Genomic DNA, 26111 nt, shown 5'->3' on the forward strand with positions numbered 1-26111 from the left:
CCGCGCGGTTTTTGCGCCGTGGTCCTCGCACGGTTATTGATGGCCGCGGCGCAGCGCCGTAGCGCGTTTCACCGTGGCGAATAAAGAGGGTAGGCGTTTCCCGCGCGAGTCGGTTTCGCCTCGAATCCCGCGCGCGCGGAACGATCCTCGCCGGGCCCGCGTCTTTTTCACTTTACGAGGCCTGTTGGTACGCCGTCCTATCTTCTTCGCCCGGCCCTTCGGCCCTCCCCTCCCCCCCTCGCCGGCGCTCGCGCGAGAGCTCGTTCAGCGAGCTCGTCGTCTTGTAAAAGTCAATATTTATGAGGGTGCTAACCACCGTCATCGCTCATCCCGACTCGTTAACCAGCCTACGCCGGCGCAGCTTTGTGTTTACATCCGAAGGACAGGAGCACGTCCTCTTTATTGTCAGACCCTAAGAAAACACGTCCAGCATCCGGAGTAGCCGGCTACGTGTCTGCCCTTGATGGCGAGATCTCCTTATCAACAAGCTACCCTTTTTACGCTCGGTTTTTCAGCCAACCACCTACCTTCTGGATCCGAGGAAAAAGGTTGTGGTGCTGTGGAAAAAGCTACCCTGTTGCAGGGGGGTGAGTATGTGGTCCGAGCTGCGCTGAGTCTCGAGACTGATTCTTTATCTATCTAGGTCTTTATTTATCCACCTAGGTATTTATCTATTTATTTATCTATACGGCTATTTATCCATCCATCTACCCATTTAGCTATCCATTTATCTATCCATTTATCTATCCATCTATCTATCTATTTATCCAGTTATCCATCTATTCATCTATCTATCTATTTATCCATTTATCTATCCATCTATCTATCTATTTATCCATTTATCCATCTATCCATCAATCTATCTATTTATCCATTTATCCATCTAGCCATCAATCCATCTATCTATTAACGTATCTATCCATCAATCCACCTATCCACCTATCTATCCACCTATTCACCTATCTCTCCATCTATCTATTTATTTATCCACCTATTTATTTATTTATTTATTTATTTATCTATTTATCTATCGATCGATCTCTCTTGAGCGATAAGGATCCCAGAGACAGAAGAGCGTCTCTCGAAGGACGCGCTCCGGCATCGAGGTCCCCCCCCGTTCATCGGAGCATCAGCGATTCCCTTTCGAAAAGGTTACGGATACCGTAACCGCGCGCGCGGTTGGCGTAATTGCGACACCGCGGGGCCCGCGAGAGAAAGGTGCAACGTGTTCGCGGAAGCAACAGGTGCCTGCTCTGGCCTGTGCTCTTCAGCTACAACCGGCCTAGGTCCGAGTGCCGCCATCTCGCCACGCTGACGATCGTTCCGACGCTGCGGGTAGCACGCGCGGGCTGTCGATAAGAAGAGACCTACCATCCGCGATTAACGAACAACGAGATCTCTTTATTGGGACAATCGAAGCGTTGATTATGGAAGGGTGGTTTGTGAAGAGTTAAGGGTTCTTTGATTTATGGGTCGATGATTTTTAGAGACCGTTTGGTGGTTATTTCTTGACAGGGTTTAACCCCTTGCACTGCGATGCCTTTAGTTGCTCGAGAGTTAATTTTGGGGGTGTCTTATTTTTTGACGAACAAGATTATCAATTTAAAAATTGCGAAAAGGTTGATAGCAATCACTCACCCTCTGACAGTGCTCGGCAGTGACCACGGCGAGGTCCGCGATAGGCTGGAAAATAACATCGTGAAATTCGGGGTAGTTTCTAGCAAGCGGCCTCGCGTACAACTCTTTCGCGCTGCAGAGAGCTTCGTGGTACTCTTCCTCGGCGTGCAGCAGTTTCTCGGTGGCTCTGTACCTGCGATCGGTATCTGAAAGGTACACCAAAACGAGCGAGGATCAAACGGACGGGTCAGCGAAACGAATCTCGACTACCGTAGCATCGAGACAGGGTTGACCATTATTTGGATCGTTTCGAATTCATCTAAAATAATTAGACGAATATTTTGTAGGAATAATGCGAATTTACGCGAATTAATATTTCATTTGAACAATTTTTTATTCGAATAATTTTTTTAAAGTAACGCGGAAGAAATAAAAAACAATAAACTACGAGCAAACACTTTGTATTCCATGATCAATTATTTTCCGTATACGAATTTCCAAAGGAATAAATTCCTACTCGAACAAATATTTAGCTACATCAATTTTTGTTCAATTGAAAATTATTTTTATTCTATTTATACGGCACTGTCGCATAAAATAATATAAAAACAAATTTTGATCTACATCAATTTTCCTTCCCTTAAATATACAGTCAACCGCGCCGAATAAAATATTATTCGAACAAATATCTACCTAGATCAATTTTTATTATAAATAAAATATTATCTGAATCAATCTTTCTCTAGACAAATTTTTGTTCGAAGCTACGGATAAATATTCCGCCATTTCTGGCCCCGGAGCACCGGGTATCTCGGCGTTCGCCAGAAGGTAGCACCCACCTCCTATCGGATCGTATTGCCTGGCGGAGTCCTCGATCAGCAGAACCTCCCCGTGCAGGAGTCCCACGTCGGCGGCGGGGTCGACCTCGGCCCTGGAGCCGGCTAGCAGCAATCGGGGCCTGCAGACCCGGTACTTTAGCAGCACGGGAGCGACCACGGAGGAGATCGCTCCGGGAGACGCGCCGGGCAGCTGCAATCAGACGCAAACGATGATCGCTGATCCAAGGATAGTCTGCTGCGAGGCGCAGCCTTGGCTTTTCTTCCAAGAGGCGCGCGAGAAAAATAAAAGGAAGGAACGACTTGCTCGCTGGGGGATTCGACGAAAATTATACAATTGCGCCGCGGTCGTTTCAATCCTGTTTTTAGAACAGTATGATAGGGTTGGTCGACGTCTGACATAAATATCGACATCCCTTATTACACGCCCTCGCGATTTTAGTTGAAACTTTCACTCGGAAATGATGATAGTAAAATGAGTAGACCTTGGTAGTTGGTAGGAAGAAGGAATTAAATGACTGCTGAATTGACTTAATTTTAATTTTAAGGATTCAATGGCTCCCCAAACTATGATCATCCCTTATAAGACACTTTTACACCGAAGAGGATGCTAGTAAAATAGACCTCGATCATTTCAAGAAAGAGCGATTTAAAGACCTGATCGTCTCAATCCCAATTCCAATGGTCCCTCGACTCACCAAAGACGGATCATCCCTTATAAAACACTCTTACTCCAAAAATCCCACTAGTAAAACAAATAAACCTCTATGAATAATTCAGAGAAAAAAACGCATCAGCAAAACTACTGAATCAAACTTAATCCCAATTTCAATGATCCCTCGACTCCATAAACTAGGATCATCCCTTATAAAACGCCCCCACAATTTCCCGATCGCTTCGCAGAAGCCGCCGGTGGATTAAATAGACCTCGATAGTTAAGAGGAAGAATGTGGAATCATCGCAATCCTCATTTCGAAGGGACTCGGGCTTAACCGTCTGACAAAACTCCGGCCATCCCCCGTAGGATCGCCGCGCGAAGGACTCGCACGCATCGCTCGTAATTTAAGGAACGCGAGATCCCACGTTTCGACGATACCTGTCGCCCGGTCGTCTCGATGGCCTCCGGGAGACAGAGCTCCACAGGAATATCCTAATTACGGTAGGGGGGCGGGGCACGCGGCGCTCGTAAAACGAGACCTCGGGGCCCAACTTAGACCCCGAAATAGCTTTGTTATTGCGCGCGTAAAGGCGCAGCAGCCGGTCGGGATTCTTCGGCGCACGAAATTTTTTGGCTGACCGGGACGACGGGAGACAGAGACAGAGAGAGGCAGAGAGAGAGAGAGAGAGAGAGGCGATTAAACGGCCGTTCGGGCGACCAGATCGTCCTTCTTTTTCTCTTCTGTTCTCTCTTTCTCTCTTACACTCTCCCTCTTTTACACTCTTTCTCTCTTACACTCTCTCCCTCTTTTACACTCTTTCTCTGTTACACTGTCTTTCTCTCTTACACTCTCTTCCTCTTTTACACTCTTTCTCTCTTACACTCTCTTTCTTTTACTCTATCTCTCGCTTGCTGATTCTCTCGTTTGCTTTCTCTCTCTCTCTCTCTCTCTCTCTCTCTCTCTCTCTCTCTCTCTCTCTCTCTCCCTCTCGCTTGCTGTCTCGCTCTCCCGCCGCGGGAGTAACATCGGCCAACGGCCGGATATTTACGATCTGACGACGTAACAGGCTATAGCCCGGTCTCGGGATCAGATAAAATTCGCGAGCCAGAAGTTGCGCCGGCGAAACGCCTGCCGCGTCACTCTCCTCCACCGGTATTTTCGAGGCGAAACCGACCGCGATGGATTCAATTTTCTTCGGCGAAAAACGAGGACTCCCGTCCCCCTCGTTGATTTTAATTACGCATCCTTTCGAGAGAACATTGCGTCACTCGAATGTGTTGGGAAATTTCGGGCGAGGGTAAACCGCGCTGGAACCGCGGTTTCCAAGAAGATGGCTTGTGCCGGAGACTTCGACGACTTTCGCGAAATTTTGTGCGTTCAATATTTCTTGAATTTTGTTTTTTTAATATTCTGAAGACAATGTTACGCGAAGGATTGTTATGTCAAGGATTGCCTCGCTTTTTATAGCACGCTTTTTCGTAGAATACTATGACAAATATAATAGAAATCGTTTGCTTCGAAGACTTGTAATTGTATCGGTTAATTACGATGACGTTCATTAAACATAGAGAGAGAGAGAGAGACACGTCGGATCTCGCCGGGTCGTTGAAACGGTGGCGAGAGGAGAGGGTCGATCGCGACGGATTAATCGGCTAATAAAGTTGTCCGATAACCCCGGGGCGATTTGGATCGCGATCCACACCGGAGCTAAGCGAGGCGGCGCGTTCTCTTCCGCCTCTCGACGAGAGAGAACGGTCCGTGGCTGGTGATCGATGTAACGACGCTCATTGTCCCGTAATGAGGCTGGGAGGGACAGGATGCTCGTTGCATACGCGTTTCGAACAAACACGCCGGGCGGATTCTCGCAGAAAGAGAGAGAGAGAGAGAGAGGGGGGTAGTGCCAGCGATCGACGACCGATAGATCGGCGCTAGGATCCGACGCGGCCCCCGTGAAACGAGCGGATCCGCGTTTTCAGAAGACGAAAGCCGGAGAAGCGACGATTCGCGTGATCGTGCCGCTCCGCGCAACGGCATTCCCGCGTTCCGGTGAACGATGCATCTAACGACGAACCTGGAGGCGATCCGCCGTAATATCAGCCGTAATAAAGGCGATAAAGCCGGGACGGATCGGCCACGTATTTCCATCTAGAATTCACGGACTGGCGCGGCGGTGTCCAACACGTCGAGTACAAACTTCCGCGAGTTATGTTCGAAGGCGTCGGGTCTGCGGTCGACCGAGCGCGCTATCCCGGGGGGAAGGCCAGATTTCTGACAGCCTCGAACTGCTATCTCGGTTTCCGTCACCGAGAGTTTTGCGGCCACGGAACCCCGGGACACTTACCTCGAAACCGTCGAAGGCCGCGTACTCTTACGAAACGTTGAATCACCGTGAAAAACTGAGCCGATTAGAACTTTGTCGGGGAACCGATCTGTTTCCTCGAAAATCTAGCTTGGACGACCACAATGACATCGAATTTTCCTATGCCACGATTCACGCTAAATTTCCTATTCATTTCGACCGATTTAGTAGTCTACGGTTAACCCTTTGCACTCGAGTGGGTTGGCTCTAGAGCACCGGTAAAATTATTCTATATTTAAAATGAATAAACTGTTAAACAGCGAAGCCATTGGCACGAGTCAGATTGCGTAAAAGTGCACTTTGTTTAATAGAATAGAAATATTACTGAGCCAAGAGACGTATTTCAAATTTCCAAGTAAAATAGCCCAAAGGTTTCACCCCTTAAACTATATTAATCAGTCAGACTTTGAAAAAACATTTCGCACGTAATAAATATAGTTGCCAATCATTTCTGATAAATCGCAACATTTGAATCTTTCGTTATCTGTGAACGAAATTATTAAAAACGAAGAAGCGTTGATCGCCGAAGCTCCGAAAGAAATGGTGGCGCGAGGGGTTAACGAGCCCGAGGATTTCGATGGCCTGTCCGGGCACCGTTTCCGGATGCCCACCGGCATCAGCCCCCGTGTACACATCCTGGGGGGTCCGTTCGCGCAAATCCCCGGGCAGATAGCATCGGTATGATTCCGAAGAATCCGGTAGTCGTCGCGGTTCCCCGTTTCGCCGGCCGTGTACCGTTAATCATATCGAAAACTCCTTTTTTTTTCTTCTTCTCTCTTCTCTCCGGGACGCGGAGAGTGTCAGCGTGCTTATACCGTTCAGGAATTCGGAGAGCGCTCATTGTGCACCGTGTCCGATCCGACTGCACAAGCCCAGCTGCGCGCGCGCGCGCGCTCTCTCGTGGAGCCGCATTCTTTTCGATTATAAAACCGCGGCGCCGTTACACGAAACGTAAAACGATATTGCTGCGATTAACGCGAGGGTATATCGGCGAGGCCGCCCTCTCTCTTTATCACTCTCTCTCTCTCTCTCTCTTTCGTTTTTTTCTCTCTTTCGTTTGTTCTCTCATTCGTTTTCTCTCCGTCATTCTCTCGTCGACCGTTCTCTGGTACGAGAGCACCGATACCCGACGCGTCGCGACGAAACAAGCATCGCGTTATCTCCCGGAGTTTCTGCAGGCGAGCGCGTGTGTGCGCGCGCAAAACGGCCGCGGAGGAAACCGTGAGCGTGCGCGCGCGGGTCCGCCCACTCTCGCTTTTAATAAAGCCAAACCGGAATCGTAAAGCTGAATCTAAATTGCATAATTATACCGGTACCGTCTTTCTTCTTCCTTCGTTTTCGCCCGCGTTCCTCTTTCTTTTCGCCCCGTAACCTTCGCGCGGCCTTTCTCTCTCTCTCTCTCCCTCTCTCTCTTTCTCTTTCTTTCTCAGTTTTCCCTCTCTCTCTCACGGCCCCCTTCTCACCCGCAGCGCGCCAAACTCACGGCAGAGACGAGCGTGCAACCGCGAGCTCATCCTCCCCGCCGCCGATCTTCTTTGTATTCTAATTAAACTTTCGTTGCCGTAGCGCCGCGGCGAAAGCCGTCCCAACATCATCCGGCGGGATGATTCCGACGCGTACTTTCCCGAAGAACGATTAGAAGCGATCCGATCGCGCGAGAACTGTTCACCCTTGTTATCGTCTTCGCGACGGCCGGATCACGTTGCATTGTCCAGTATTCTTCTCCTTCCTTATCGCGCGCAGGCGATAAGAGTCACGTCGGGGTAAGGTTACCGGCTAGGTCGTGCGGTTTTACCGGAACTGCTGATACGCGCGGGAAGCCGCGATTTCGCGTCGTCGGTGAATCAGACGAAGGCCCGCGGCGAATCTGTTACGGTTGTCGAGTGTGAAATGGAGCAAGAAATGCGCGTAATTGAATTCGATTTTTCTTGCAAGAAGAAAAACTTTTTGTTTTCAATCGAAGCACCTACATGACTCCCCGGCTAGATTGGAAGAAGCCGCGACCCCGTTCGCCAATGTAGGAACAATCCGTTTGATGAGCGGTAAACGGTCCCCCACTTGGCTAAGATTTTCAACGCGGCGCGCGGGGTCGCCGGACTAATTTCTTTTCAATTCGGAGAATTGCGCCATTGGCCGATTACCGTCTAGGAGGGGCCCTCGAATGGAATTAGAAGAAAGCGAGCGCGCGCGCGCACGTTCGGCATTGTTTCGCGTCGACGGGCGTCTGGAACGATCGTGCTAGCCTCTCTCGGATGTTTCGGATCCCTGTTTCGACTGATCGATATATTCGTCGAGATCGAGGGGTCGTTGAACCTCTTAGATATTTGTCGAGGAAAATTAGAGGATCGCTAAACCTCTCGAATGTTTGTCGAAGAAAATTAAAGGGTCATTGAACTTTGGATATAACGTCGAGGAAAATCCAGAGGGTCGCTGAACTTTGGATATAATATCGAAGAAAATCAAAAGGTCATTGAACTTTTAGATATTCGTCGAAGAGAAGCGACGAAGATCCAAACTTTACTAGATTAAAAAAAAATAATGGATTAAAGTTTCGATTAGCTGAACGATGGTGTACGAAAAGGAAGCCTACTTTTCCCATTGAAACTTTTATCTTTTGTGTTTCGAAATAGTTGAAATTCTAAAGAAAAAGCCGATTTATTGGCTACCACCGAAATATTTCGACAGCTCTCGCAACCAGTTCTATTACATTAATTTTATTATAATAACATAATAAATCACAATAACAGAGCTCCCACTGGCACTTTTATCTCAGCAGTAGATAACAAATTATTCTTTACCACGACAACCGATTGGGCAGCGAATCGATCCTGGTAAAAAGCCGATTTACACCGATCGTTAAAGAGTTAAGCGGGGTTCGTGGAATTATGTTTCACGCGGAGATTTCGAGAGCGTCGAGCACCGCAGTGGATATCGCAACCGAGTTTCCCTCGGCAAGTGCACGGATCACGCGCGGTTGCCAAAACGTCGTTACTCAATATCGGTTGCCAATAATGGGTCGAGAGCTACGATTGTCATGCAACCCACAGAACGAAGGCCACACCAAGCAGACAAGTCTATAGTATAGTATGGTACAGTGTAGTAGTATTCTATATAGCATAGTAAGTATCTATATGTATGTATGTGTATGTATATGTATGTATGTGCGCGGCGTGGCAGGACGCGCGCGATGCTCGTTGCACGCGCGCGGTCTCCGGTGTCGCCCACGGAAAACCGATCGAATTCGCCTAACCAGAGAACCCATTCGTCCAGTCGTCGACCGGCTCGATCCGATCAAACCATTGAATTAAAGCGCGTGCGCGACAAAACGTTTCGGGGTTTCACTGCCCATAAAAATGAGCATAAACGAAAGATAAAACGCCGGAACGTTTGATATCGGCCGGCCGGAATTGATAGCCGTGTAATAAAGTTAACGAGGAGACCCACGGACATTTGTTGCCAGTCCGTCCTTGCACGTGTTGCGCGCGGAACGCGACAACGTTTACGGGTGCGGAATAAAACCCTTATTCCGGTTGAAGACGGTTTTAATTGGACCGCGGATGTTCGCGCCGAACGAAAATCGTGTTTCTTGGTTTCTTTTTCTTGATAATTTCACGTCGACGCGGGGATATTTTTAATTTATATATATTATTATTTTTTATATTAATATAAATGTAGTTGTATTGTATAATATGATAAATGCATAAAATCTGTTTTTAGACTAGTTTCAGTTCTTTTTCAATAAGTTATCTATCTCTCTCTCTCTCTCTCTCTCTCTCTCTCTATCTCTCTCTCTCTCTCTCTTCTGTTTCTATGAAGTTTCGACTTTACGCGTGCAACTTATCGCTTTCATTACGATTATTGCCAAATTTGTAGACATGTTAATGTAAATCGCTCTCGTCTCGTACATAAACCGTTGTTTCTCCAGAGTCTCGGCCCGCGAAGTGGGAGAAAGGCGAGAAAGCCGTAGAGGGGACGTATTTATACGTCGACGGGCAGCGGGACGGGCTCATTTAGCCGTTCGGCGACCTTCGATGCACGGTGCAAAGAAGGCGGTTTCGCAAAAATGAATAAGCGACAACATGATGTCATTGACTGAATGATTCTCGAGAGATTTCCATTGACAGGAGAGAGCAAGTTTTCCGCGTGGGTCGCGTCGCGGTCTAGAGAGGAGACAGAAGAGTTCGGAGTCGTCGGTCGTTGGTTTTTTGGTTCGTTTCCTCTGCAAACACCCGGTAGAGACGGCCACCGCGGCGCAAACACATGCGACCGGTATGGGCTTAATAAAACTACCGGTCCGCGCGGACGCAAAAAAGTGTGCGAACGTGGAGGCGAGACTCTCTCGAGAGCGGAGAACCGAGCAGCCAGGAGAGACAGGCCGCTGCTGGCGTGTGCTAGCAGCGTTCTAGGCCTCGCCCATGCCGGATCGAGCGATTCAACCAATTCGTCGAACCGCAACAGTCTCTACCCGTTCTTTTTCTCTCTCCTTCTTTCTCTCTCTCTCTCTCTCTCTCTCTCTCTCTCTCTCTCTCTCTCTCTTTCTCTCTCTCTCTCTCTCTCTCTGTCCCTTTCGCTTAACAGTCGAATCGGCCGCCGGGAGCGTGCCTATGCGAGCATCTACGAGCCGTCTCGCGCGCGTCCCATCGCGTCGCCGTCGTCGCCGCGATTCGTGAGAACACTGGCGCGAATGAGGGATCGCCATGCGACACCACGCGCGGATCGACCGGGATGCGCGCGATGCATTATACATAGACCCCGTTGAAAATCTATCCCGGATCGCGAAGCCACCTGAAAATCGAGGGAATTCCGATGAATCGCGGCGGGGACCGAGGACGACTTCGTTGTCGCAGCGCCTACGCAGCCCCGCCAAGTTCAGAAGTCCGCTTCCTACTAAATGCGCCGGTCTCTCGGCGCTGGTTTGTCGGACCTGGGGCAAACCCTAACACAAGGCGCGACGGCAATTAACCTGTTAAACGGACGACTCTCCACGGCCGGACGGAGAGATAATTATCGGGACGATTGCTGTGTGCCGACGTCGCTTTGGGTCGACGATTTTTATGCAATTTTTGCTGGAATTTTATGCAATTTTTGCTGGAATTTTATGCAATTCTTGCTGGAATTTTATGCAATTTTAATTACAGAAAGATCGTTTCGTTGGCGAAAGGATTAGTCATGGAGAATAAAAGTGCAATTGGTATTGTTCATTTATACGTTTTGCTGTGTTTTGATCATTTGTGACACGATATAAGTACGCTAAGATGGCTTTCTATTTTTCGAGTATTTTTCGAAGACTCCGAAGTGAACGAAGAGACGGCTGAAAGTCCGTTTAGATCTGTCGCGGAGAAAATCCGCGCGGCAGCTTCTTCCTAAGATGTTGCGGAGCAAGATTGTCGCGAAACTCGTTTTGTTGCGACGGCTTTTCTCCTCTGCAAACACTGGCCGAAATTCGTCACAGTGCAGCAGAGACGAGTAGAAAGCTGCGACAAGTGTTAAGTGGACGGCTCCTTCGGGCTAATTGTTTGGACGTGGCTGTGCGAGACGATTTCGAACGAGGTGAACAAATTGGAAATACTTCAGGACTATTTAGAACGTATTTAGCGATCTAATAAAAACAATGACAATTCTACATACCGTGTATATTGCAAATACACGCCTAAAATGCACGAAGTAAATTCTCAGTGATTTCATTAATTCTTTGAACCACAGAATTTCAGAGAACAGATAAATCCATGTTGCACGAAAAGTGGGACATTTATAATCCCACCGTGCTTCAAAGAGTGAAATCGATTTCACTTTTCTCAGTGAAATTTTAAACCTTATAATTTCTTTCTTTTAGTCACCATCATTTCTTAAGAGCGAAAAATCTATTATTTTTTACGGACAGGATTATCAGATACGCAACAGCATAAATTCCATCAGCGACTCTTAAATCTCCGTCGTCGTTCGCGCGTCGTACTTTCTAATTAAATCGCTGTACATTTGACATTCTTTAATCTAGTCTCTTGCTTATTCGACAGATAATAACAATGATCGCCGGCAGTCGCCGAAACGCGTTCCATCGTAGAAAGCGCGACAGTAGGCGCGGATCCGACGACGGTATTTCCGCTGCTTAACCGTCGAGGTTAAAGCCGTCTAATGACTGTTTACGCTCGACGCCGTCCACAATGAAGTCGTTAAGCCCGAGAGACCGACGGAGTTTGAGAGAGACCGACGGAATTTAAGAGAGACCGACGGAATTTAAGAGAGAACTCTCTGACGAGCGAGAAAATTCGCGAAAACTTGTGCGACGCGAATCGGCGAGCGAGGAAATTCGCGAAAAATTGTGCGACGCGAATCGGCGAGCGAGAAAATTCGCGAAAATTTTGGCGACGCGGAATCGCGCGTCGAGCGCGTCGACGTCGATCTCGAAAGGCGTCCGGCCGCCGAAAATAGGAAAATGCCGAGGCAGTGACCCGGTTTCGTCGCGACGGGCTCTCCGTTAACCGGCGTGTTAACACCGTGTCGGCGACGCCTCTCCGCGTGTAAAACGACAGCCGGTAGAATTAACGGGCGCGAGGATGCGGAGGTGGCGATTATCTTTATGACAACGTTCGGGAACGTGCCCCGGTTAGTCCGGCTTCTTTCGCGACGCAACGGCTTCGATCCACGGCCGGATGATTCATGGACTGGATCATCGGGCTGTTTGCCGAGCTTTCGACCACAATCGTCGATCTTATCGCGCCGCTTCCTCGACGCCACCCATGTTGCTCCAAGGGTGAAACGTATTTAACACTGCGCCGCTGAAGCATCGACGCGGCATTTTCGTCCTAATGCGGCGGAACCTCGATTATCCGAATTCTAGATTGACAGACAGCATTCGTTTAGTTCTAAAAAATCATTGACGAACCGCGCGAGAAATCGAGAATCAAGTGAATTTATCGATCAATCTCTGCTCGAACGATCGCAGTGCCGATTCACACTTTATCGACGACTAATCTATAGATCCATAGATCCTCGCGTCCGCGCGCTCGTCCGGGCAACAGACTCGAGAATAGACGTTTCACTCTGTCTAAATTTGCACGACCCAATGCGGGGCCACTGATCTCGTCGAAAGCGACCGTTCCAGGGTACCTCGGGACCAATTGCGCCGCATTACCAAATACACGCGCGGAAATAGAATTGCCCCGCCGAGCCCCGTCCAATTTCTCGGCGAACGGAAAATTCGGCATCCCGATCTTTTGCCATGGCCACCGCGCGATGCCGATTGTATTCTCCTGCGGCGATCTCTGGCGACGACCGAGGCTGCGCCGGCCGAGAATTAATTGCCGCGAACGAGGATCGAGAGGACGGAGACCCGCCCACGCGATTCTCTAGGTCAGCAGGATGATCTTCGCGGCGAAAAAGGCGAGACAAACGGTACGCCGGGAAGGACGACGACGGGCGTGGGCGGTGTCCCGCAAGCCGGCTGACCGAGACCGAGAGGATTCTACGCGAGGAAAGAGCGATTTAGCTTTGCCTATAATTGATTCGATGTTTATTCCCTTCCTTGTGGTGTGGTAAAGCATGTCTAAGTATTCTGAGGACGAAATTAGGCTATTTGGGAAGGGGGGGTACGATTATACGAACCACGTGACTCGGTTCGATTGTCAAAGAATATAGGAAATTCTCCCTTTTTATTCAAAAGCCGAGAGACGATTGCACAGAATTTACTCTACACTTTATGCTTCCTCATCTGAAACAAACTACATCACCTTAACTCTTTTGCTAAAAATTACAATATTTAATCTGTTGACCTATGACCAACTCCATGACCAAGCCCATCCATCAGAAGAAACAATAAAAATCTTCGCACAGAATTTTCCAAATCCGCGACAATATCAAGGTATAATATCGTTTATAGAATTCTAGTGAAGTGAGGGTTATGAGGGTGAAGAGATACACGTCCACGATTGGCCGAAAGTTGTCGCCGTCTGTCATTTCAAAAACTAATGATAGTACACGGTGTCGGCGCGCGCGTTAACCTTAGGCTTCGATCGCGCGCGGCAGAGCCTTGATGTTAATCTACCGAATAATCGTTACTTAGCCGCAGGTTACGATCGTTCGTTTGCGAACTAACACGCCTATTTGCAGATACTATCGCGTCTATTTGCGAACTATACGGCGAAGCTTGGACATTCGAATCGGCGGGAACGACCCCCTTGAAAATCGTACGACTGTTCTATGCGCGGACAGGAGACGATTTTATTAAGAAATCGCATGGTTCGATTTTATTAATTTTCGCGAGACAATGCATAATTTCTATGTAATATATCATTTCTGTACGATCGCTTTTGTTGACTCTATAATTTGTCCATAACGCTGAATTTTCGTATAACATATAAATCTTGTACAATTGTCGTATAATACGTCATTTCTGAACGATTATCGCATACTTTCCAATTGACTCGGCAAACTGACTAAATAAATAATACTGCCGAACTCGAGAGGCTTGCGAAACAAATCCTACATCTCCAAAAATCTCTCAAGTATCATCAGCCTTCTTCCAAAGCCTACAAAGCCTCCAAAGCGTACGCAACATTATCAGTCGGTCACCATGCATCCCAAAGCCCAATCAAAGTGCCTCGAAAACTTACGAAACGACCCCGTTACAATCTTTGGAATCTGCGTAGATCCTTCTTCGTCGACGAAACTTTCCAAACCACCGCGGAATCTTTTGTTTCCCGTTCGAAAGCGACACGCGTTGACGCTTCGCGGTGTCGCCGTTTCGTTTGCACGGCAAACAGAGAACCTTGAACGGGACGACGATAACTTTCGCTCGTTCGCTGGTGCACGGTGCGTCGTGGATGATCCGTTCGGCGCTGCAGAAGCGCATCGGTTGCCGCAACGATCCAACGGCGAACGGTGAGCTCTGGCATAATGCGCGCAGAAACGTGAAATCCGAGACCCTTTCGAGCGAACGGCGCGTTACGGGATTAGGGGCAGCCTGTAGAAATCCTGGAGGTATGCACCTGGACTTCCGGATACGCTAACGGTTCCCTAAACGCCGAGAAGAATGCGCCGGCGCGAACGCTGCACGCGCAATTAACCCACTGGCATGGAATCCGCAGTGATTTTTCGGACCACGGAGATGCTCGATCCGCGACTCCTTAGGTAATTATATCGCGAAATTCAGAGGAATAAGAGAGCAATCGCTGTTTATCTTGAATGGATTTACTAAGCGCGACTTTATGCTGCTTTTTGGCGTATGGGATACTCCCATGAGACTATGAAGTACTCTGGAAAAATTTGGAAAGTTGTCTGAAGCGGTCTAAAGTGGTATAAAATAGGCTAAAGTAGTCTAAGGTAGTCTAAAGTGGTCTAAAATGATCTAAAATAGTCTAAAATAGTCTAGAGCAGTCTAAAGTAGCCTAAAATAGTCAGTAGTAGTCTAAAATAGTCTAAAGTATTCTAAAATAATCTAAAGTAGCCTAAAATAGTCTAAAATAATCTAAAATAATCTAAAGTAATCTAAAATAATCTAAAGTAGCCTAAAATAATCTAAAGTAGCCTAAAATAATCTAAAGTAATCTAAAATAATCTAAAGTAATCTAAAATAATCTAAAGTAGCCTAAAATAGTCCATAGTAGTCTAAAATAGTCTAAAGTAATCTAAAATAATCTAAAACAATCTAAAGTACTCTATAAAAGCTTCACAGTATACTTTATTCTAAAGTCCCACAGTATATGCATTAAGTAATTATTTTATACGCAACCAGATATCATCGCGCTCGGTTTGCGATGCCGAGTTCGATCGCGATCCATCAATCATTGTGTTTACGGCGGCTGGTAGGTTAATCGATGTTAAACCGCGTCCTGTGATTTTTGCAATGCAACGAAGCTGTCGAGCAGGGAATTGCTTTAAATTTTTGCATTTCCAACGAGGCTGCTTGTTTAGTAACATTCCTAGTGACTCAGTGAAGGATTAAGATCGTGCCGATTGTTTCCCTCGACTATCGTGGCGTTGTTCTTACAGAATTGTTTGTGACAAACGGATGGCGGTAAAATTAGATTCATTCGAGAAGTATGCAAGTTTTACGCTTAATATTTTTATAAAATGTATTGTGATATTTTTCGAGGAATTTTTAGAGTTATGTAAATTGATAGAGGTCATATTAATTGGTAGAAGTCATAAAAATTGATGCAAGTCGTAAAAATTGATACAAATCATAAAAATTGATACAAGTAATGCTAATATAGCGAAAGAATAAAGTGGCGGCAGAATCGTGCCTTTTTCCTATAATGTTTTCCATAAAGCTCGCGGCAGAAGTCGCCCGCATCTCGTTCCGCGACTCGATTGGCCGGGCTCCATTAAAATTCTCTCGATGACTAATCCGCCAGCCGCATTCCCTGTCGCGTGACGCGTAAAGTCCGAAAACGGTAGCGGAATCGCGGCTGGCGATCCGGGGCGTCGCCAGACCGATCGCCGATATTCGCGACATTATACGATCGGGACGCATTCGAAATCGAAGAGAGATCCTGAACTACCCCCGATCGGACCGTCGCCGGTCGATTCCGCGCCGTAATCGGCAGCGAACGAAACTGTGTCGCGTTCCGAGCATCACGCTCCAGAAATCGCGAGAATGACAGGGAACCGCATGGCGCGCGCTCGCGCGCGCGTTTCGATCGGCACGGGTTAAGAATTCATTTGCTCGAAAGGAGTCGCATCGGGGAGGCCTGTCAGGCCTCGGGGGCCCCGGTGCTTGACGAGCCAGTAATGATAATTAATCGTTTCTCCGTGGACGTGCGTGTACTAGATCGAATCGACGCGACGCGACGCGACGCGGACGAGGGGCGCACGCGACCGTGCACGCGCCGACGAGTCCCCCATGGTTTCGCAAAACCATTCCGTTTCCATGGCGGCTGCCAGAAGACCCGATACAGAGCCGTAGAGCAGCGCGTGTCGACACCGATTGAAATTTAGCAAACGGCCGATCGCGGGAAAATGCTAAACGCTTCCACGAAAATTCGAGTCGCTCCAGGCTCCGCGGCCGAGACGCCGCGGACTGCTCGGTATTCAACGATCGCAACTGGCCGGAACCGGCCTCTCTATTGCCAAACCGATTGCTTGCCAAATCGAGCATTTCCATGGAAACCCAGCCACCGCCATTCGCGGCGAGACTCAATTTTTCGTTTGGCGAAATACGTTTCCCTCTGCGCGACGGAAAATTGCGGAATTTCTCTTTGACGTCGACGCGATGCAGTATAAATATAGGATAAAATATGTATAGAGCCCATCACGTTCTCTGCATAAACCAGTGACAATTTAATCTAGATCTAGATAAAATCTCGCAGAGCCCAGCCGGATGACTCGCGAAACAATTCTCATATTTTTCATTGCTCCCTCGTCAAAACGTTTACATGTCTCGTCGCGATTCGAACACGATCCCACGACTTCTCGGAAAGACACGCCGCGATACGCCGATCTCGATCACGAACAGCGTAATAAGCATAAAACCTGACCGCAAGGCGGGAGAGCACGTTTCGCCGTAGAAAACAAACGTGGATACGTAACGAAAATAATATCACGGTGAACCCGATATACGACGCGACGGACGAACGAGAACCAGTGACACGCAAACGGAATTAGAATACGGGAGTATACCGTTACGATAATGGTGAAAGTGGAGGAGACACCCACTTGTTGAGCGTCCGTAGGCTCGCCAGGCCGTCGCGCGTCGCTTCGTTTCGCTCGGCTTCACGGAATTAGCCTAATTATCGTAATTTCGCGCGAACAATCGCCGCAGAGTTGGAGCGTTTATACGGACAGAAATATTTGCGCGAGATGATTATCCGAACGAGGTATGTACTCTTTGTTGGGTATTTTTGGTGGGTAATGAATTATGAGAATTTTCTGTTTTAGTAGCGTATTTATGATTTCATGGACAATAGGGATATTTCGATTAATACGAATAATTCTCTTTATCTTTTTCCTCTAATTCGAATATATTACTCTGAGTATTCGAATATAATACTCAAAGTATTACTCTGTTATTCTCGGCGAATGTAAACCGAATTTTTCGCCGAAAATCTACCACAACCGAGACCGAAATCTACCCGCGGAGTGGAAGACGCCTCCGATTGATCGAATATGTAATTAACAACGCAGTACGCGCGGCATCGTATGACAATCCGAATAGCGCGTCGTCGCCGCGCGTATCTGCCGGTGCCGCGCCGGTAAAGGCGACCGAAACGAAGGAAACTGTGCGATTAGCATGGCCGTATGGCTCGGCCGGCTCACCTTCCTCAATGTCCCGTCCGCCTACTTTTTTCCACCGATCGCGTCCTAAAACGTTTCTACGGGATCCGCGGGGATAAAGTCGAAAGGATGTCAACGCCTTTGCGGGGACCGGCCAGCGAGCTTTCCTCCAGTGATATCATCGACGCTAAAAATTCGAAAACGCGCGCGCGGGCGAGCCTGCTCCCGAAAAGAGAAACGTCCGACGACGAATCGTTTCGGACGAGTCAACGAACCACTCTGGGAAAATAAACGAGAACGAAGGGAAAACTGCGAACGATCTAGGATAAATCTGCGATCGTACTAGGATAAATCTGCGATCGTTCTAGGATAAATCTGCGATAGTTCTAGGATGAATCTGCGATAGTTCTAAGACTGAATCTCCGCAGAAATACCTCGTAAAAGTCGAGGAGCGTCGCGAGACCGGCGGTCAGTTTTTCTGCGATCGGCGCAAAGTGTGTCGCCGGCTCGCGAACAAGAGCAACGGGGCGAGCCGGAAATATCGCGCGAGAGGAACACGTAGCCGAGCTCTCAACGCGCTCGTACACGCTCGAAGTCCGCTCCGTTAACGGGTCTGCCCTCCGGGGTTTTTCATAATGCTCCGACGTCTCCGCGCGCAGTTTCTATACCGCCGGCCTCTTATCACCGCATCATTTCCATAGAAGATACGGCCGGTCGCGATCGCATCGGGGACCGCGCGCGTGCATCTGGGATTGCATCTGGGGGGATTGCATCGCGCAGCCGCGTTTCCGATAACGGTACGCGCGGTCGCCGGCAAAAGGCGCGGGTCCGAAAGTCGCGCGTGCCACGTGAGAAATTTCTATCGGCGGTGTTATAATTCCTCCTGAACACGCCTCGACCGCCGCGTCGAACACCTTTTCCGGCTGGAATTTCGCCGTAATTCATCCGGAGCCGAGGCAGCGGTGGACAAGTTGGTGCCCGGGGAATAATTTTCATCCGAATCGAGAGAGAGAGAGAGAGAGAGAGAGAGAGAGACACGACCGGAAAAGAAAAGCCGTAGGTTTCCTAGCCGGGGCGTCGAACCGGCACGCGCGTCGTACATCGATCGGAGGATCGATAAATCGCCGGCACGACGCTGAGCACAACCCGTTCTCCGCGGCGACCGTCTCTCCTCTCCTCTCCTCTCTTTCTCTCTCTCCTCTCTTTCTCTCTCTCCTCTCCTATCTCTCTCTCTATGCTCTCTTGTCGCCGCTGCTCGTCCTATTATGCTCCGCTTTTTGCTCGGGTGAAAGGAGATCCGTCGGATCCAACGCGATATTGTTCCGCGAGATGAATGCGCGGGCTCTATGGAAGAATGGGCGCCGCGGGTATTCAATGGGATTCGCCGCGTGTTTTCGATGTTCGCGCGCTCGCGTCGACTCGAATGTGTCGTTGTCGTCAGAAACGAAACGGAGTCAATGACATTCTCTTTTTATTCGTTTACTTATTCCTGTGTACGGTGAGAAGATACACGTTGCTCGCGGAACGGGGAATGGGAGGGAAGAGATTTTGCGTGGCCGTCGCGCGAGCACAATGAAACAGTCTCGATAATATACGACAGGATAATATACAATAATATGTATGTGAATATGTAGAAGGCGAATTGTATTCAATTAAATTATATTATATATATAAGACAAATTAGATGCAGCCGAGACTCAAAGAAATTAATATTGTACAAAAATTAGGAGAGACGATCGTCCATTCGAAAAAGGCAACGATCGACGTATAACATTTTCTTATCTGAATAAACAGAGCGCCACCCTTATCAGAAAATGACATAAACCGAACAACTCGCTCGCTTTATAAAATAACGTTTGCAATTCATGTATACTTTACTATGCTTTGCAACCGTGAGTTATCTGCCCGAGACGTAGCAAAACTTCTCGACAACCAGTGTACACACGATGCAAGACGAAATAATCTGCGGAGCGATTAAAATCGCTCGATACGAAAAAGGAATGAATCTCGTAAGGAATCGATACCGAGAAAATTTGCGCGGAACTCCGCGCCGAGAACAGTATCGCACAATTAACGCGGCAATCGGATCGACGCGAAGCGTCGTCGTCGAGCCGATTATGGTTTATTAACGAGGAGACACTCCCGCGCGTCCTTGCCACCGCGTTCGAAACGATAAATCGCCGTCGCCTTTGCAGGAATTAGACGACGTTTCCTGCGATTGGATTTTCCTGCCATGGGATCCAGCCATTGGATGCCAGTGATCTACCTGCGCGTACGACGAAATCGTACCACGAAATCGTACGACGAAATCGTACGACGATTTTCCAGTTAGGCGAGAAGGAAACGCCGTGCGGAAATTCGCCGCGGCGGGAGGCGCGTGCTCGCGACCGTGTCGCGTAAAACGGGGGGGGTCCGTTGGAATTTCTCGAAAGGTTATCGGAGCGAACGGGAGAACCAGAGGGTTTTACGACCGGGAGGAATAATGTGGAACAGGGCGACAACGACACGCGAGACGATAAATCTCTGTGCCGGTCGACGCGAGTCGCTTGCGCCGAGGACGGCCATTCTTTTTTTCTCACGCGGCCGCAACGCGCCTGGCTACGTGAAACGGGCGCGGGCCGGGTCGGGCCGGGTCGAACGGTCCCGTTTACGGCTGGGTCTAGCCACCTCGCTTGTTAATCGCTTAAGCGACTTACAGTCTGAACTATGTATGCTTTCATGGAAAAATGGAGCAGTTGATAGATAAAACTGTGAAGAGATAACTGTGGATTTAATGGAGAAATATTAAAAATTCATACGCCAATTATATTTATTATACATTAATGTATATTTAATGTATAAGGTATAATGCAATCTTAGGAGTTTCGACTATTGGATTTGGGCTCGGTAAGAAACGCTGCGCGAAGAATGTAAAATATCCCCAGTGATAAGAGGAATTTAATCCTTTCTTTATGGCAAACCGCTCCGCTGGAATGACGTCACCGAATGGGTCACTTATAGTCTTGTATATAGAATTATATGCCGATTATAGTCGGCTCCTGTAAAGGAAGGGTTAATAATCGAATAAACAGCGAATATCGTGGCTAAAATACCGAATATAGTAGTTTTTCCAAATTAATTTTATCAACAGAGAGAACGCATTTTTAATTAATTCCTGTATATTGGAGCAATGTAGACGACCCTTATTTCCTATACAGATTCTTCCTTTAATCAAGAAATGACAGAATATACCAAATCCAACCGATCTAAATATAATATAACCGACCTAAATCCTAGAAAAAGGAAATGCATTATCAAAATTGCAAAAATTAATTTCTCGGTAAAATTCGCGAAACTTTTCGAACCGATCACTGCCATTGATTCCGAATAGCCTGCATCCAGGTGAAGACATTAAACTGGAAAGGGTGGGGATCCAGCGGTATAATTGCCGCGACTCCGCTGTCACGGGATCATTGCACCGTGATCGGCGAGCGCCGGTAAGCAAATGCCCGCGGCAATTACTCCGCTCGACTTGAAAAAGAAAAAAAGAACCGTGATCGCTGGCAGCCCGATAACAAAAGCATGCCCCGATCCGATCCACTGTTATTATGTTATTATTGCAACCTGACTCACTCGCGCCGTGGAAAAAACTGGCGACGCGGCCTCGACGCGATCTATCTATGTATCTCTTCGGGGTACGCGCCGGCCACGGGCGAACGTATAATAAGCCTGCGCGGACCGTTCCCGCGAATTAATTCGCGATCGCGATCCGAAGACAAGTATTAATTTTCTAATAAGATCCTGATTTTCGCTCAGAGATTGCGGTTTATTTAACGCTTAATTGGCGGTCGGTCGGGGGCCTCTCTCGCGCAGCGTTCCGTTAGATCGCGTGTCCAATTCATCATGGCACCCGGCGCGAGGCCGACCCGTACCTATACGGTTTTCACCGTGCGAAAAACAATGGCGGGCTCGGGAACGATAGCTTCGAGTTATACGGCTGGACAAACCGTCAAGGTGCCCCACACACACCTGAATCACAGTGCTCAATAATTATATAACCCGGTGTATGTATGCGCGTGTTCGCGCGTTTCGTCGTTCGCGGCGTATCGTTAAACGGTCGCGCGAATTATTTTTAAACTCGGTCGAGCTAATTCGCTAAATCGTTAACAGGCGTGACGATCCGTTGTCGCGGGATGGTCTGAATTCCAAGGTGCGCTCGCCTGCTGTCGTTTTCGTTTAGCCGTGGACAAGGACGAAAGTTGGACGAGTCGCGCGCCATCGGTGGCCGAAGGTATGCAAGCGGCGACCGTATCGGTGCACCCCGTGCGCGTGCGAATATTAACTAATATGCGAGATCGGCCAGGGTCGAGCAACGACCAATCGCAGGCCTCCCAGCGCGACCTTCGCCGATGCAACAAAATTGATATGCACGGATTTGCTCGATGCGAGCATCGCCGATTATGCAACGATGCGCGCTCGAACTGCGCTACGAAATTCCGTTTTCATTTTCTATCGTCTTCCCGCGAGCAGGCGAGAAGACCAAGCCGATTTTACTACTCACTGTGTGGGCCCGCGCGATGCTTCCCGTTCCGACTTTCTATATACCGTCGGCCCAAACGCCGCGCCACAATAGCGAAAAGAAAGGTCTGCCCCGCGCGCGCCAGCTCGAGCGAAGAAAGTTGCGAAGAACGCCTCGCGGCGAGGATCAGCGAGCGTAATTTCGAACCGGCGGAACGGGTCGCCGACGCGATTATTTTCGGTCGAACACGTTCCGTGAAGATCCAGCCCGCCCCGAGTCGAAGGGAATAATATTGACGCCGGATCGACGCGAGAGATCTGTTACGCAACCCCCTGTTAAATTTAGACGAACGATTCGCGAGAGAGGCGCGATTCGGTTCTAATGATGGCATCGGTATTGTCGACGGCGCGGCGATTCGATGCCGAGGTGCTCGATATAACGGGTGTCGATTTTTCACGAAGTTTCGTAGTCGGAGATATTTACGAAAGTATCGCAATTATGTGCGTTAAAAGAGAAAATAGAAATAGCGACTCTGAGACACCACTAACATTTTTTCATAACATTTCGAAATAACGTCTGAGTGAACAAAGTTGAATGCATTAAAATGCACTTTGTCACGTAAAATGGAAATACTATAAGCCAGAAGAATTATCTGTAATTTTTTTAATTCTATAAAAACCGGAGACTATATATAGATTAATAATATTAAAATCCAGATAATCGAGTACTTTAATGAATAGAAAAATATTTGGAAGATCGCAATATTTTTGCGTTATGCTCGCGCGTCTCGAAGCAAACGCGGCGACCGGCGGCTTCGATTAGTGGAACGGATGGCTCTCGGCACAATGCCGCATCGATTTGCATAAAAATGCCTAGAACCGGCGCGTAATGCGGCTGCGAAGCGCGTAATGCGGCGCTGATAGACCTTGGTGAGACCTCGACGTCGACGGACGCGCGAAACCTGCGGCAGGCTCGGCATGCCTGCGCGACTATCCCCGCGAGCCGAAAATGGGAATCGCTGTTAACAGCCCGGCCGACTAATAGCGGATTCGACTAATTCGAGAAAAATTCGCTGGTCGATTGAACGCGGGTCGTTACTCATCCCCTTTTCTCTTCTTCTTCTTCTTCTTCTTCTTCTGTACTTCGCCTCTTTACGCAGCCGATGTCTAAACGGTTTAGAAACGACAGCGGCTACGACAGCGGCTACTTCGAAGGATTAGCGTTTACGAGAGGACAAGAATTCGTATCCTGTTCGACGTCTCCTCGTTAAATGGTCGTCCCTTGAGGATACCTTAAGGATCATCAAGGATCCCTCGAAAAATCGCAGTTGCAGGGGATAAAGATTTTTCTGAGATTCGAGTCGCGAAGGAAAAATTTTCTACGAAGAAAAACTAGAATAAGGTTGATGCACCAGTTGCAGTCACTGCGCCATTTCTAGCCATTTATATTAATATCTATATTTTCCCATTCGAAATACTCTTTCTTTAATTTTAGAAAATTATTCTACGAAATTATTATTATTCCTTAACTATTGTTCCTTCTATGAAAAATCTTCTATGAAGGAAAAACTTTCCATGAAGGGAAACTTCTACGAAGGAAAACTAGAATAAGGTTGATGCACCAGGTGCAGTCAGTGCACCATTTCTAGCTAATGTCCTTTATATCGTCACATTTATTCTCAAGTATGTTCTCACGTTTATTACTATATATATATATATTATTATATTAATTATTATATATATATATATATATCAACACGTACATTATCTTGTTCACTGTTATACACGTTCTCGTGCACACGTCACGTCGCCGCGTTGAGACGTGTATACAAAACCGAACACGTTGATAATACATCAAATCAAACATCCAGGAAGACATTAAGCAGCATCGTAAATCATCGGACGAATTAATGGCTAATTGGGGATGAATCGCGTTTTACTCTTCGAACGACCATCGATTACGTCGCGCTCAACTCCGTGAATGCAACGGAAGCAGGCGATCGATCGCCTCGATCGAAGACGATTCGATTTTCGCCTCGATCGTCGCCGATTTGATTTTCGCCTCGATCGTCGCCGATTTAATTTTAGACTCGATCGTCGCCGATTTGATTTTCGCCTCGATCGTCGCCGATTTAATTTTCGCTTCGATCGTCGCCGATTTGATTTTCGCCTCGATCGTCGCCGATTTGATTTTCGCTTCGATCATCGCCGATTTGATTTTCGCTAGCCGCAACGAAAGCTCTGGGTTTTCTTCGCCTGGGGGCCGGCCATTTTGAAAGTGGCCGCATCTTTGAAATGCGAAGGACGCGATGCGTCGAAAATAGCATTGCGCGATGCGAAACCGCAAGAAAAGCTTCTTCGATTCCTGGCCGATCGCAGGTTTGGGATTGCTGCGATCTTCAAGATCGGTGTTGGAGCATCGCGACGCTTGTGCTGCGCCACGCGCTCGATCGCTCGATCGCTGGATCGCTGGATCGCGAGCGCGCGAATGCACGGCCTTGAAGCGTTTCTTGCCTTTGACGCGCGCGTATCTCTCAACATGGAGAGAGATTGACAACCGCTCCGACAAATCGGTGCCGACCGCGTTCCTAACCGACTCTGGTGTCCGCGTGTGTTCCACGATCGATCGATCCAGCCATTGATAGAACGCTCGATGGATCCATGGTACCGCTCTCTTGCTCTCTTGCTCTCTTCCCTCTTCTCTCTTCTCTCGTCTCTTTTCCCTCTTCTCCCTCTCCGTTCCTCTCGATTCGCCCGTTGTCTCGGCAGCTTTTCGCCACCGCGAGGATCCGTGCATCGTTAATTGCTCGCGGAAGGAGCTCTCCGTGATCGTCGTGACTCTCGCGCGAAACCTCCGATCCGCAGGGTTCGTACCCTCGTGTATTTTTAATTGGCCGGCCGATATTTCATCGTCGAGGAAGAGGGACGACGAGCGAGGTCGTCGCATTGAGCCGCGGCGCTCGGCACGATCATAAATCGTCGAATCAACGGCGAACGAGCGTGCAAAGCGATTTTCTCGTAACCGGATTAATTCACCACCTCACCGATCCTCCAATCCGCGTCGAATGCATCGTCGCTGCATATTCATCGGATATTCATCGGATACGGCGCTGTTTACGTTCACTAACGGAGATCGCGATCCCTCGATTTCCACGGGTTTCGCCGATTCGATGCCGATTCCACGCCGATTTTCCTACGAAAAAATGTCCTACAGAAGAAATGGTTGCACCGCTTGCTCCAGAATCGGCTGGCCCGATTTCGCAACCGATCGATCGCCGTGGTTGTTATCGCGAGGTGCCCGGCTCGCCCCGTTCGACGATCCAAGAATCGCGGATCGATCGTGAAACAAATCCTCCGGTGAACACGCGCCAGCGGTATATGTATTCCCGTTTATTAAATGCGTGAACAAATATTCGCCCACGCGTGCGAAACCACCTCGGTCCCGATGCATATCTCGCCGCGTTCCGCCTCTCCCGCGCGCGGCTCGTTTGTCTTTGTTAAACAATTTCAACGTTGCCGGAACGGGGTCAACGGATAATTCGATTCCCGCCGGCGAACGGCGGGGGATATCGATGTATCAACGATTCCATGGATCGTTGCCGTTCGATCTTTTCGAGGAAAAATTGTACATCGAACAGCGCGTCGTCCAATGGAGAAGCGAGCAGTTCGTGAAATTGTCTTGTAAAAATAATAAATAAATCTGCTATGAAAATCGAGGCTGGAAGTTTTTCCTATTAAAATCGATTAAAATCGAGAAACAATTTTTCGCTATTCCTTTCTAAAGATAATAATATTTCTTGATTTACCGATCGATATTCCGCTTCGTGTATTATTGATACAAGTAACGCAAGTATGCAGTGAAATTTTAAAAAAGGCCTAACAATTCGGAAATAGGGAATCGTTCGAAGCAATTTTCTTCTTTGCGAAAATGCT

General features: G+C 48.2%; 1 protein-coding gene across 1 annotated transcript in view; it reads right to left on the reverse strand.

Moving 5' to 3' along the window:
• Positions 1-1501: 1501 nt before the first annotated feature.
• LOC144474465 (uncharacterized) overlaps positions 1502-26111 on the reverse strand; it is a 43517-nt gene continuing 18907 nt past the window's right edge. Inside the window, exons 2-4 of the mRNA XM_078189309.1 lie at positions 2457-2646; positions 1639-1823; positions 1502-1573 (exon numbers count right to left, since the gene is read on the reverse strand). Of these exons, the coding sequence (XP_078045435.1) occupies positions 1502-1573; positions 1639-1823; positions 2457-2646 (447 nt within the window). The remainder of the gene's footprint in view (positions 1574-1638; positions 1824-2456; positions 2647-26111) is intronic.

This window comes from Augochlora pura, chromosome 8 (genome assembly GCF_028453695.1).
Source record: "Augochlora pura isolate Apur16 chromosome 8, APUR_v2.2.1, whole genome shotgun sequence".
In the NCBI taxonomy this organism is placed as follows: domain Eukaryota; kingdom Metazoa; phylum Arthropoda; class Insecta; order Hymenoptera; family Halictidae; genus Augochlora; species Augochlora pura.